We start from the raw sequence: 15,039 nt of genomic DNA, 5'->3' as shown, positions 1-15,039 counted from the left end.
CCCTGCCCATCAAGAATGACGGGGTGGGGGGGGAGAAGCGGGCAAGGACAGAGCCCCATTCCCCCCGCATCCAGGCCCCCTTCCCTCCTGCTGCTTAGGGTCCGGGCCCACTCCCCCCCTCCCCGCCACAGCATATATATGTTTGGGGAGTTCTTTAGCCTTTATCACTTTCAGATCTTCAGCCTTCATCATCCTATTTCCATGCTCTTCCCAGGAACCATAATGGGCAGAAACTTGCCTTTATTTAAAAAAATAAAGCTGAAATAATTGCACAATCACATGACCTCTAAAGTTGAGGCACTCAGGGAAAAAAAAAAAAACAAGTTCTGCAGGACTTACTGCTACATCTCCAAATCATATAAACTCACGTAAGAAGTTTATAGTGTATTTAAACAAAAGGAACTGAAGGGTCAGGATTAAGGTCACGCTGTACTCAAATGCACATTTTTTAGAAGTGTGTATATGACAAGGGCAGAGTAAGTTTTGTGACAGCTTGATCTTTTAATACCCTTACTTTTACATTCTCGGGTTATTAAAAACATTGTACATAGCAGACAGATCTACTACTACCACTAAGCAAGCTTTGTTTCTGGGATTTTGACTTGGCACGCATCAGTTCCTATGAAGACAGCAAACTTCCCTGGTAGATACTGCTACAAACTGCAACAGTTCTCGAACAATTCGCTGGAAAGAGTAACTGAAATCTCTGACCTCACATCATCCCAATTCCCAGGTTCAGAAGAGTTTCCTCAATTCTTTTTTAAGTTTCAGTCTGTGTCCACTTTCTCAAACCAAGCATTCTCCTTAGCCCCAAATCCTGGATGCTCTAAAAAGCCATTTCTATAATGCTCAATGGCAAAATAGAGTATGTATAAAGAACAACGGGGTCTAGGCGGATGAGCTGACACAGCCTCTAACTGGTAAAATAAAGGCTGAAACGCCGACCTTTGCAATAAAACCATTGAAAAAGGCCGTGCTACAGATACAGCTGCCAGGGAACAAGACATGAGAGCATTATCATCCCTGCCCTATTGCCCAAACCCTACCACAGCCCCTAGAGTTACTGACTTTTTTACTAAAATGACCAGGAATGGTATATTTAAGCAATGTGGAGATGTATACTGGCATTGTGTTACTCCACCACAAGGAACGTCCTATGACAAGAGAAGGACAGGGTTGTTCTCTGAGCTACCGTATCAAGCTGAGTATTTGTAAATTCAACAGGACAGAGTGTCAGCCACCAGTTTCTCAATACCATGCCTAGGGAGACAGCAAGGTACCGTTATACCAGGAGTGGGCAAAATGGGGCCCACAGGTTGGATATGGCCCACAAGGCCCTTCTATCCAGCCCACAGGGCCCCTAAAAAATTTAGAAAATTAATATTCATCTTCCCTTGGTTCCCATCAAAAATGACAGGAACCAAGGGCAGTAGGACCCAGGGGAAGCCCAGCAGACTCCCGCAGCAGCAGGGCCCCGTTGGCCCTGCCACCCCAGCTGGGAACCCCAGCAGGGGCTTCTGGCCTGGGACCATGTGGCTGCCCCGCGCTACACCCACAGGTAAGGCCGGGGTGGGGGAGAGGGCAGGGCAGGACCCCAGGCAGAGAAGGAGCCTGGGGAAAAGTGGCCCAGGGAAAAGCTGAGCAAAGGCAGACGGGGGAAAAGCGGTCCCTTGCTCACCCCATGGCTGGCGCCCCATGCTGCAGCCACTTGCAGCCCACATGGGGCTGCCTGTGCCTGCTCTGGACAGCCCCGCATGGGCTGCGACCACCTGCAGCAGGGAGTGCCGGCCATGGGGCAAGCAAGGGGCCGCTTTCCCCATGCTCAGCACCAGCTTCTTCCCTGCCAGCGAGCAGGGGTCAGGGCTGCGCGCTGCCCCCCACCTGTCCTGTAGGACTGGGGGGCACTGGGAGTAAGTGGGCAGGGAGCCAGCAGGAGCACGGGGCCTACACCAGTGTCTGGGGGCCAATGCCGGCAGGGGCTCTATGGAGCCAGGTCAGCTACCGCCTCTCCCTGCTGGTGCAGCCCAGCCCGGCTGCACAGACCCTTGCCAGCCTGTGCCCTGCTTTGGGCCACACCAATGCTGGCCCTGGTGACCAGGGGGCAGGGCACCTGTCATGGGGTGGAGCTACCCATGTGACCCTCGACAGCCTACCAAAACTGAGTAAGCGGCCCTCCACCCGAAATAATTGCCCTACCCTGCTTTACACTAACCCAGTCAATAACTACTCTGAAGCACTGTCTAATGATATCCCAGGGTGCACATTAGATGCCAACATCCAGGTCTTTACATTAACTCTCTTAAAACTGTTCATAAAATACAGATTTGCCAAATATCTGCCACTGCTGTTGTTTCTTTAACTGCAGGTGGCTCTGGTGTTACTCAGACAGCATGCTGTCCTACCCTTGTCTACAATGACATTGTAGCAGGAGCATGACGGCATCAATACAAACCCTGGAATAGACAGCAAACTCACAGCAATGCATTTTAGCCAGGTTTGGAGCTGGAGTACACTGTGGGAGGTCAACTCATACTGCACCAGAGCTGACAGTGCCAAAAATGAGGGGGGGTCCACTCTGGGACAATGATATTATTTAGACTTTACACTCTTCAGGGTGTGGACTGTCCATCCTTCCGTTTATGTAGTTCTCACTTGTATCCTAATAAACGTAATAAATACAAAAATTGGGCCAAAATGTGGAATGGGCTTGGCCAAAATTTGGAATGGGCATCCAAGGGAGGTGGTGCTCTCCCCTACCTTGGGGGTCTTTAAGAGAAGGCTGAATAGGCATCTGGCTGGGGTCACATGACCCCAGCACTCTTTCTTGCCCAGGCAGGGGGTCGGACTTGATGATTTGTTGAGGTCCCTTCCGACCCTAGCATCTATGAATCTGTGAACCAGTAGCCAATGGCTAAGATCCCAGGGTAGACAAAACCATTAGCTGGCACAGAAAACACTGGTCAACTTCTATATCAAAGGTATGAGAAGGTCTGAGCACTTTCACTAGTTTAACTTAAGGCCTATTGTTTACAGGACAAATATCTAGAAAATATCTACTCAGCACATCTACAACAGATGTTTACTGTAGAATTGCCTAAGTAACTCTGCGGTAAATGTCTTGGTATCTACACATGCAGTACTATTAGAAGGGATTAAACTAATTAACTCCGCAGTAAGTTAGTACTTGTAAACGCAAGCACTGTCCTGCAGCGGAGTTTTTTCTTTGCAGCAATGCACCTGTAGATGCTGACAGGGCTGGCTGCAGCACAAGGGTGCTTCAACAAGGGGGCGGCCTGCCAGCATGTTAAGTCAAGTCAGAGCAGTCCAGGGCTGGCGGGCTGACCCCCCAGACTCCCTGCCGGCTGGGGCTGCTCTGACCTGGCTCAATATGCTGCGGTCCTGGGCACTCATTGAAACATGGCACCTGGGAGCAATAAACTCCAGTGCGATATGCGCCAGAGTTCATTGCTGCATATTAATAGCATGTGTAAATACACCCACTGATTACCAACTTGAGCTGTTTCTTTGGAGCCAAAAGAAAATGCGCTCTGTATCATAGCTAGGTAGCTATCATATATTTTTTTTTCTATCATATATACGCTTTTAGCCTATTGCTTATATTGTTTGCCTCACCCTTCCTGTAAAGTCTGTTCCTATATTTTCATTAAGAGCACCCTCACAGCATATCCCATTGTAAACACACTTAAGCTGTTACTGATGGCTGAGTTATTGGACAACGCTATTCTTTTTGAGTTGTCTTATCTGTTCATTACACAGTAAAAAAGTTGCTATTGCTACCCATGATTCACTCACTCCTGGCATATCTTATTTCATTGTACCAGAGGTTTTGACCTGTAACCGCAGCCTTATGTGACGGGCTAGCTAGCAGCGACCTAGCCCAGGGGTTTTGAAAGGAAAAAAGATGATTGGAGGACTTGCGATTCCCTTTCCTCACCAATCTGGTAATGATTTGGCCCAGGGGTTTTGAAGGGGTAAAAGATGATTGGAGGACTTGGGATTCCCTTTCTGCACCAATCAGGCTCCAGAGATTCACCCCATGTCCCGATTAGCCCCTTGGCTCACCTGGAGGGGGATAAAAAGGGCAGCATGGGCTGACTCAGAGGAGAGATCAGTGAGGGACAACAAGGGAGGAGCTTCACACAGCTGGCAAGAGCTGAGCCAGCGGGGCAGGAGCAGTGCCCCGGAAGAGCCTGAAAGAGCAGGACCTGCAGGCAGCAGTGGGACCCTCAGCAGCGCGGCGTGCAGCCGGCAGGAGAGGCTCCCCACTGGGCTCCAGGATCCCTTGGGAGAGGCGGCAGCCAGCAGGAGAGGCTCCCCCTGCTCCAGGAAAGATCTGAGCAGCAACCTGAGAGGTCCAGCTCCTCTAATCAGAGGCCAGGCAGCTTGATGTGCAGCCGGGGCTCCGGGAAGGTGAAGACCCCTAGCAGGCTGGGGCAATGTCACCAGGGGTAGCTGTGTGGCAGCATTTCTACCTACCATGTAGAAGATCTGGGTTCAAGTCCCAGCAGAGGTGACTTGGGGTGAGTGAGATAACAAGAAGCAAATGTTCTTGCACTGGGAAGGGGCCATTGTGTTTTTCTCCCCCTTCAGGTACCAAGGCCCTATATTTCCTTGTCATTTGACAGTTTGCATTTTGTGCCTTTTATATTTCACCAACTCGTATTGTTTGTTCTGCTGTTTGTGTTTTATATTTTGTTAACCCTGTTTTTTGTCAATGATTGTAAGTGTCTAACCTTTGTTGAATCCTGCCCCCTTGGGGCATTGTAGTGTCCACTATATCCTCTGATTTATGCCTGTTATGTTCCCAGTATTAAAAGGTATATGGTTAAGTCCCCATTGGTGGTCTGGCTCTGCTCTATAGGGGGAGGAGAGTCCCTACACCTCCCACAGTGCTTGTGCACCTGCTTTGATCCCTTCAGCTGGAGAGCGGGTACCTCTTGCAGTACTGCCCGGGTTACACTTACATTTGTTTCTTTTTATGCTGTATTTGTGTTTCTACCTATGTCTTCCTTTAGGATGTGATGTGTACAAATACAGGGACATATACGGGGAGGGTCGTAGCCACGTTGATCTATGGATATAGGCAGACCAGGTTATTTGGGTAAATGTGATATCTTTTATTAGACCAACTGAATCGTTGGAAAAAATGTCCTTTGCAAGTTTTTGGGCCATTTCAGGGAAATATATACGAATTATATCTGACAGGTCACAACTATGGACCTACAGCAACTCGTACCAGATGAGAACCTTGTTCTGGTAAAATCTGCTCCAGGTGAGATCTAAAGGGCTGCAGAACGGGTTTTCATGGGGAATTAGGGAAGCCCCATTCCCTCGTGCCATTTTAGCCTCCGTGCAGATAATGCAAAAGTGCTTATGCACAAAGAGCGAGAAACACTACCACCAATGGAAAATTCAAATAAACAAACAACTGTAAATAATCCACTGAGTAAAGTCCTGTCCTGGCAGAAAAAATGGACTAGATCAACCTACCACGACTCTTCAAACATGCCTGGGAGACAGCAGCTTTTCACTTCATTAAGCAGTCATTTTTATTGCATCCAAGACAGGTGGGGGGGCAGTAATTTTCTCTTCCTTGTAATTATATTGAAATTCTAAATCTCGCTCCATAAATTACAGCTCTTTCTTTAAGAGAGAGCGAGCGAGACACGGCACATGAGCTGGAAACACAATTTTCTTCGAAGCTAGCAACCTGAAGGAAAGAGCCTGAGCAGCAATCCTGGTCTAATTAAAAGATTATCGTTACCTGGCTCCCACAATGAGCTGATTCCTGTTGGCATCCAATGCAAGCTGAGAAAAGTCGTGTACACCTGGATAGGTGAAATTCGAGACCCAGGGCTTCAGATCTGCAAAGAAAATGAAAAAGCAAAAAACAATAAAGCTGCTCTGGAAGCAGTGAGTTCACCCGGACACCCACTAATGGATTTCCTACTGAGTATCTGTCAGAGGAAGGATAATTAATAATCTATTTAAAGGACTTCTATTTATTCTGAGCCCTCACAGAAAGTGCAAAAATTGCACGTAAATGTGGGGTTGTCTCAGCGGTTATGTTTGCATCTGAGATTGTCAGCATTAATTCCAGATATAACGGCAGCTGAAGCTTATTTGCCTTAAAGTCTCTGAGCCAAATTGCAAATGGCTGTTCGTAGGTACAACTTCATGAAAGCCAGTGATGTTGGGCTTCCCTCATCCACTTACTCACTCACTCTCCTCATTAAGTGGAAGGAACATGGTATGACCCAGAACAAGACAAGGGGGCTACTAGATAGGACACCGGTTTGGGACTCAAGAAACCTTGAGTTTCATTCTTGGCTCCAAAATAACCAACTCGCATATTTTACCTTCCAGCTGGTTTTCTCAGCAGTAAAATGGGGACCGAGCTATTCTGCCCCAATGGCAGTCCTGTACAATGAGGAGGGTCACATTAGTGCCCAAATCAACACAATTCTCCAGCAGGGTTGAATCAGGCCTAAACGAGACACTCGTTTCATCTAAGAGCTCAGATTTGCCAAGCTAGACATTCTTCCCATAATCCAGACATGAGGCAAAATATTTTGCTGGCCATGTTCCTATGGGCAAAACTCTGCATGCAATCAACAAGAGGAGTACAAGAGCTGACTTGGTTAAGATGTATTGAATGATGCAAAGGGAAATGCTTTTGATGCAAAAACAAAGAAAAGGACCTTAAAAAAAATTGCAAAGCACTTCTTGAGTCCAGATCCAGGGCACTAAAAGTCAAAGCTTTTTATAAACGTTAGGGCCAAAAAAGGAACTGTAAGATTATCTACTTTGACTTCCTACATAAAACATACAGGCTGTATAATGGTGCCCAATTCTACTTTCAAAGACGCCACAATGAGAGTAAAACACATCTTCTGCAACAGCATCCAACCTTGCTTTGAAGACATCAAGGCCTGGAGAATCTGCCGCCTCCCAAAGAATCCTTCACTCCCAGTGGTTAACTGCGTTCATGGTTAAAAATCTGCTTTATTTCTAATCTGTGTAATTCCAAGGTAGTAAAGGCACAAATCAGAGCCACGTCAGCACCTCTCTGTGGACGACAGACCAAAAACCCTGATCCCCTTAGAGCACTGGATGCTCAGGGAGTTAATTAGACCCCACGCAAGAAGAATTATGAAAGCAAAAACTAAGATCTTCCTTCCCCCTTGCCAAAGAGCAGTTAATCCTTGGAGCAAACCCAATAATCCTTTCTACCCATCCATGACAATACCAGGCAGTTAGGTTCAAATTAGTCCATCTGAGTGCTAAAAATCAGGTTGCTTGCCTCTATGCACCTAAGTGTGGGTTAAAGGTTCTGGCAGACTGGTTTGCAAATCGTGCCCTTGACCTCTCATTCCCTCAGCTCCGCGTGCAGGATGATTATGCTTCCCTACCTCAAAGGGGTACTCGCTGTTTGCAAGGCATGCTGAGATCTGGGCATGCTTTGAAGGATGACAGAAGCGCATGGCCCCTCAATAACCATACAGCTGGCTGCTTGCTGGTTAACCCCAACCCCCTACCAGGGACCAGAAGGGATGGACAAATGCTTGGCACCTCCCAACCCACAAGGAGCCCGATCGCCCGCTGGCTGAACCCTCCCTCCCCAGACAGGTTCATTCCTCCTGCCTTCTGCGCCCTTGGAGATGCACGTGTGTCTTCCACCTCTCTCAGCTGAACCATTGCTGCCCACCGTTTGGCAGGGATGCAAGCAATCACGGTCTCATGCGCTGACTCGGTGCTGCAGCGCACCCCCTCCGATAATGGGAACAGAGCTGCATGGAGCTGAACCTCCTGCCCTCGGCCTGCCGGGAGCACCGGGGGCTTCCCAAATCTCTCTGGATTCATCTCGCATCGCAGGTGTATGCGCATGCCCTCTTCCACGTCTCCATACAGAGGCATGAAGGAAGGAATAACGGAGCCAGACTGACCTTCAAGTCTCCCCACCAACTCCATGGTCCTCTGAGACCCTTCATGATGTGCTAGCACGGTGGCTTTTCTTCTGGCCTTCTCCTAACTAATGGGGCTCTGTCTTCTTTTCCCATAGCTCTTTAGCTGACGTTACCTTTCTGCGGCTGCAACATTTAGGCGAGGAGAGCCAGCTGACCCATGCCAAAGATTTCCAGGCTGTTCCCGCTGAGTGATGGGGGAGCTGGTACATCCCATAAAACCTTTTCCAGATCCTCCTTTGAAGCCCATAATTTCTCTTGTCTTCCTCCCCCCCCCACCTTCCACCTTTTGTCCTCACTATCTCACCCAGTATTACAGTGCAGCGGCAGAAGAATATTTCTTCATTTGCTGCTCTAAGCAAAAGCCGGGCATTTCAGAGAGGCAGCCATCAGCTCTTCCTTTAAATAGCAAGCTCTGACAAATTGCAGGTAAAAAAATAAAATTGGGGGCAATAAAAAAAAAAAAAAAAAAAGGCTGTGGGTGGCTCGATTCTTTGCGTAGTCGGTTTAAACATCAATCAAACCCATGAAATAACAGGCACCATCCCGATTTCTATTGCTGCTGCAGGTGGCACAACTTATAAAGAAACCCTTTGCGATTATTAAATTAAAGGCTGCAAGGCATGCATCTTCATAGCAAAATTAAGCTTTTATGGGCATGTAGTTGGAGATTATTAAACCCAGCATGGGCCCCAGCTAAGAATATCTAACTGTGCAGCGTCGGAATTAATACCAAGCAGCATACTCCCCTCCCTGGCCTGCCTTTCTGCCGGAGTGAAAGGATGAAGGGAAATGAAAATGCAAGTGGAGAGAAAGGATGCAGATCTTTTTCATCCGGCCTGTTAAAACCTATCGTTCAGACCACAAGCATCCCCCCAGGGTGGCTTGGGGCTTTTATGGAGGGTTTTTCTCCATGTTTAAAACAGGCTCGGTTGCACTAGGTACGTGTGTTGCTGGGCCTATCCCACATGAGCTGAAGTTTACACAGATGGACCTAATGAACTCCGCAGTTTGCTTGTGTTTGACCTCTCTCAGAGAACTGACTTTTTTTTTTTGCAAGGCTTGTCTCTCTAATTTGGCTGGGAAGCCTCAGCGCCGGGGTATGTTTACAATTGCAAATGTACGTGTTTAAAAACACTATGAAAAATTAAAACTCCGGGTCCTCGCTTTGCTTCTCAGCAGCGGGGGATGGAAATCTAGGAACTGGATGGCTTCTGGGCCGCACGCTCATCAAGACCTCCCTTTGTGCTTGGTGTTTCTAACAATTTCCAGGGTCTTAAAGTACCATGCTCTCTATTTCTCTTGACTGGCAGCAAACAGCAGAACCGTTTCTAACGGGCGCGGTGTTAGCAATGGGATCCCCAGCAGCTGAGTCCACGCCAGCCCATCCCCAGCCTGAAGCTGGTTTATGGATCTGACTGGTTTATGGGCTTCTGGTGTGGGAGGCAGGCAACCCCAGATCTCTGGCCAGACTGGATTTAGTTCACTGTAATCCACAGCCTCTTGGGCCATTCGGTCACTTTGCCTGGGTAGTGCGTATGCGGCTGCGGCGCTACCCCACCACTTTCAAAGCCTTGCTGGCTTTAATCTTCTCGGCAGGGTAACTTTAAAGGTCCCGGTGCACATGGGGGGATCTGAGGAGTTTTATCCCAGATCCCCAAAAACTGCGCATCCTGCCACGTAGGACGTGTGATTTTTTTGATCCAGACTAAAATTCATCAGATTGCAATCATGCAATTAAATTAATGTCTGCCAGCAGCCATAGGGATTTGCTTGGGGTTAGACACAGTACCAGACAGGAGGTCGGCTCTGCTTCCTGCTGACACCTTACTGTGAACAAGTTACGGAGGGTGGTGAGAACAGTCAGCTGGAAGGGGAGAGCACACCTAACCACAGGAGCCAGTCTAAGGGCAGGGATTTCCCACCAAACCCAAGGGCTTTGGATCAGATTTATGAACCTGGTGAGAATCATGTTCATGCCTGTGATGTCTAAAATCAGGCCAATCTCTACCGCATCCACACCTCGCATGCTACATGTGAGGAAGAAGCCAAGCAGAAGGTCTAAGGCTCCATCTACCCCTGCTTGACCTCACTTATACCCCTGGGCAGCTTACCCCTATACCGCAGGGTAACAGCGCTGTCTAACCTGCAGCTTTAGATTAGGTGCCAGTTACAACGTAGTTACCCAAATATTTACCCAGGGTCCTGGGGAAAGGTTTGTTGCCCACACTGAACACTCTGGGCGTAGCTACACGTGCCAATTTAAGGTGCAATAGCCATTTTTACGGTGCATTAAGGGCATGGGTCTATATGTGTGCACTCTTAATGCGCCTTAAAAATAGCCATTTTAGGCTATTCGTGCCTAAATTTGATACTTTGCAAAAGCAGGTATCAAATTTAGGCATGAATAGATAAGGCACCTAACTTTAGTCCCAAATCAGTCTGCTCACTGCATTAACGCGCCTTAGCACATGCATGTGTAGACACATACCTAAACTGCCTTAATATGCATTAGCCAAATGCACATTAAGTTTAGGTGTATAAAAGCACATGTAGACGTGCCTTCTGTTGCCCAGCAACAACACTTAAAGGGATGTAATCTAGCTAGTTTAATACTAGCCCAGCAATGCCTGCATAAACTGCAATCGCACCCCTAAGCTGCACTACAGGCATGAGAAGACGCACACACGGGGGTATTCAGGAGGACCTGTTCGGGTATAGCTTTCGTGTGCAGACAAACCCTAAATCAAACCACTGCAGAAGCTACACTACTCTAATCCACCATCTCAAGCCATTCAAACCCTAGACACTATTAATCCCTGCAAGAAATCTGGGGGTAGCAGAGAAAGGCATAGAAGATATAACACAAACCCCCTGACTGAGTCCAAAGTCAAAGGACAAGAATCGCTGAGAAACCCTGCTCCAGGAAGAAAACCCAAACAAGCCAGAAACTCCTTTAATTAGCCTTCAGACTAAAGATTTATATTATATAAAGCGCCCATAAAATAAAGCTGATTCAACAATAAAGGCTGGCATAATGGAGCAAAACATACTATGCCGCTGGGTGCCTGCCAGACCCAGTGGGCATAAATAAAGACCTGCTCTGCAGACGCTCAGACTTGCTTTTGAAACAGCACTAACACGACCGCACACTGAGCAGTGTCCTCAGTGCCTCGAGATACCCTCCTGAAAAGCCTCTTGACTTGGTTACCGCGATGCCTGGCTCATTTTATCGGTGCGTGCAAGAATTTGGGGGTGCAAGTCTCTGGCACTCGAGAAAGGTGTGACGGGCCTGACGTGGGTTCCTCTGTAGGGCAGGGCCAGTGAAGACCGAAGCCCTGAAAGCTGCTGCCTGGTGGCTTTGGGACATGCCTCAGCCCTGATGTGCAGGGGCCATGACACATAATAGTTCAGCCACCCTATCCTTTCCGCGACAGGATTCATGTTTCAGATGGCCAAGATGCTCCGAACGGTTTCGGAGGATAGCGGGTCCTGCCACTGGCCGACAGCTTTCCATTGCCTCGTACTCACAAATTCAGGCAGATTTGGGGGTCTATACTGATCAGACCCCCCTTCCCAGCCAGTTGCTCACCTACAGTTTTTCCTGGCCGGGTTTGCTAACTCACATCGCTGAGCCCGCTTTGAGCCTGGATCACCTTCAATAAGGCAGTGGCTCTTATGATGTGGATAATCGTCTGCCAGGAACTAGACTCAGACCAGGATCATCGTTTTATGAGGGCCCCTGACCCAGCATCCATCAGTGAGTAATAACTTCCCAGCAGCACCAACTCAGCCTGGATTCAAAAAAAAAAAGGCCAGAAGGGGAAAGGCTTTTGATACAGCTACCGGTCCCCCGAGCTCAGGTTGCCTATCTGTCACGGAGGAACGACTCCCAGCTGCACCTTCACGCAACCGTGGCACAAACCGCCAGGATCACAGCTTTATAATTTCATCGGTTAAATCATCTTCACGGCCTTCTTGTATCAGCGCAGACGTTTTCAAAGCTGAACACAAGAGTTACAGCCGCCTGGTACGACGCAATCTGTATTCAACCGAGAACAAACCGTATATTCGTTTTGCAAATGCTCCGCTTTTGCGGCGGGGCGCTTGGGCTCGTGCAGTCATGTCTGGAGAACCGGGCTCTACTCCTGCCTCGGGTGGGAAAGGAGAGCAAGCTTTCCAGCCGGGGCACTGGAAAGAGTTTGCAGTGTCAGCAGGGCTGAAAGCAAGCTTAACTTTACTCCGGAGGCCAGAAATCGTGGCCTGGCTTCACCCCAAAAACTCCTCCCATGCACACGCATTACCCTTGCGGTACCGTCTTCCCATCACCACCTCCACCTCATTACCAGAATCCTCCCTTACTTTGACCCTGTCTGTTGAAATCTGTAATGGGGTATTAATCATTCCTGCCTCAACGACTCCATCCTCGGCTTCCATTGTCTTCCCAAATCTCCGCTCCCCACCCAGAGCCCCAGCTGCAGCCAGACCACGCTCTTCTTCCATGCAATGGGCCCAGGCCTGCCCACACCCCGTGTCATGGTCACTGACTCCATCCCTGCTTGCTTCCCTCTCCAAATCCAATTCAGAATTGCCTTCCGGGTCTCCAGATCTTTGCAGCTGCTTTGAACAGCCACTTCACCCCTGAGTACGACCACGGAGACATCACGTCATCATCCAGACTTGGCCACAGTGGCTCTGTAGCGCTCTCCTTGCAGTCCACAGCAGCTCCCAAAACCCAGGTCCTCCCAACTCCAGCTTCAAACTGTAGTACAAAGAAGAAATGAGCCCTCATGACCCAAGCCCAGACCTGGGTGTCAGGAAATCGTGAGTCCTTACAACACTGATGCCAACTGGCTCTGTGGCCTTGGGCATGTCACCTAACAGTTCAGTGCCTCAGGTTCCACCGCTGTTGCACAAAAGTACTTCAAGGTCTGATTATTCACAAAACACCTGGAATACGTAACACACACCATGTGCTAAGTGCCGCTACATCATGACCCCGAGCATCTCAAATCATGACTCCCAATCCTTTGCTGGAAACAGGAGCTGGGTTGCCACAAACTGGGTAAAAACCAATGACCCTCATTTTTGCAAGTCGCTAGCCTTTCTTTGTTTCCTATCTTACGAATACCGAGCAGTCAGACAACATGTTCTTGTTTGCGGAGAAGGATCTCAAGGCTGAAAGCCCAGCTAAAGAAATACCAGACTGTGGCCAAAGCATGGCCCCACGGTCTGTCCTCTGCAAGGGCAGCGCACTGCTATGCTGCCCATGGAGCACCCTGTGCGGGAGACGCGGCTCCTACCAAAGCCCCCGCTACTCCATGAAAGTAATGCCAGTGCAACAGCTCACTGCGGGTCCAAGTCTTTCTCCAATTCATACTCCAATGGATCAGCAGCCTTTAACAAACGCAAGCCTTGTGATCCAGCTGTGGCGGGGGGCTGCCGATCCCTCCACAGCACCCCAGGCCTCCCTCCTCTCCTCTCTGCTCCATTTACCCTCCACTTTTGTCACCAGCGGGGAGGCATAAATTTGGCACCGCAGAAAGACAGCCCCATGGGCACAGAGCAGGGACATGGGATGCTGCAGATAGGATGCCGGCCGTGCCAGAAGAAAGCATAGCATAGGGCAAAGAAGGTGTCCCTGCTACTGCAGGCCGGATCTAATCTCTGGGAGCCAGAGCAACCCTTGCCATGCCCCATTCAAGCCCCTCTCATCCCTTGCACAAACGGGGGTGTCCAGCCCTGCCGTCTTCCTTGCACTGCCATCTGCGGTATAGGTAGCCAAGTGGGATTGCAACCACGTGGAACCGCATTAGCCAAGCCACAAACTGGCTCCACGCCAGCTGATTTGGAGCCTTCTCGTCTCCTCAAGCACATTCCTGAGTATTTAGACGCTGTGATCCACTGTTTACTGAAACAAGCACCCGCAGCCGTCAATCTCGCACATTGAGAATGATAAAACAAGTGCTCAGGCATCACTCACTGCTTCCTATGAGACATCGATCACTATAATACCTCTTTACAGACAAGCAAGCAAGTTGCATCAGGGCTCCAGAGCCATTGCGGTCTGCCGGAGAAAACTTCCTTTTGTCATCGTTCAACCTCCAGCAAGCCTCTCCCACACGTCTGGGCAGAGGTTGTGTCTGTCCCAGCCACTTAAGCTGCGCAACAATCAGCTCCCGCACAGCTGAGAGAGGTTATAGAGAGAGTTCATTCAACTTCTCTGCACATCTAGTTTTGGCCAGGCCTGCAGCAGCTACTACAATGGTTGGCACCCATGATTTGAACCCGAGACCACCAAAGCTAAATGTGTGAGCTGCAGCAGCTTGAGTTAGGGGGGTAATAACTCATGTCCTCTGGGCACACGGTAAGGTTCGGGGAGGTGGAGTGGGCAGAATATGTAATATATGTTCACCAACGGGGTACAGAGAAGCTGAGAAATGCTGGTAGGGTGTCAAAAACACTCAGCTGTTTATCTGAGTGTTGTCTGGGTGTTGCAGCACATGGAGCTGGCTATTTATGCAAGCAGGTGAGCACGGGCCTGGCGTCAGGGATGATCTCTCTCCCTCTCTCACAAGCACGTGCACAGACACACACTCTCTCTCTATGTGCCCCAGAAGCCAAAGATCCCGTGTTTTGAAATGTGGACCTGAAGCTTGGACGTTGAGGCTATCCACTTCAAATCTCTGAAGAATCACCCGAGAGGAGCACAAAACGAACCTGTCAGGACGTGGCAGGCTACTGATTTTAAAGCAAAACATTAGGGATCCTCTGGTTTCCGTTCCGATCTCGACCGGGCATCATCGAGATCAACCTCCTGTACAACGCAGGCCATGTGCCCCAACTACGCGAGACGAGCGTGCACGTTCACCGCCTTGGCTAGCCAGCCGGCTCCGCCACATGGGAGAAACGTGTTTGTCGCAAAGCTTTTCATGGACCAAAACTTTATGCACAGTGGGGTTTCCAACTCCGGGCACAGTCCTGCCACGTGCTGGGTACCTCTGCCTCTGAGCTGAGCGGTCCTACTGCCTTCAAGTTAATCTTGGGCATAAGC

General features: G+C 49.2%; 1 protein-coding gene across 2 annotated transcripts in view; it reads right to left on the bottom strand.

Annotated features, from left to right (window-relative positions):
- Nucleotides 1–15,039, bottom strand: part of SEMA5B (semaphorin 5B) — a 310,450-nt gene that overhangs the window by 208,620 nt on the left and 86,791 nt on the right. For both annotated transcript variants that reach the window (XM_019522582.1, XM_019522583.1), the window contains exon 3: nucleotides 5,786–5,885. In XM_019522582.1, coding sequence (XP_019378127.1) covers nucleotides 5,786–5,885 — 100 coding nt within the window. The remainder of the gene's footprint in view (nucleotides 1–5,785; nucleotides 5,886–15,039) is intronic.

Source organism: Gavialis gangeticus, unplaced genomic scaffold (assembly GCF_001723915.1).
Source record: "Gavialis gangeticus isolate Ggan-Ray unplaced genomic scaffold, GavGan_comp1, whole genome shotgun sequence".
Classification (NCBI taxonomy): Eukaryota; Metazoa; Chordata; order Crocodylia; family Gavialidae; genus Gavialis; species Gavialis gangeticus.
This window is presented reverse-complemented; position numbering and strand designations above follow the sequence as displayed.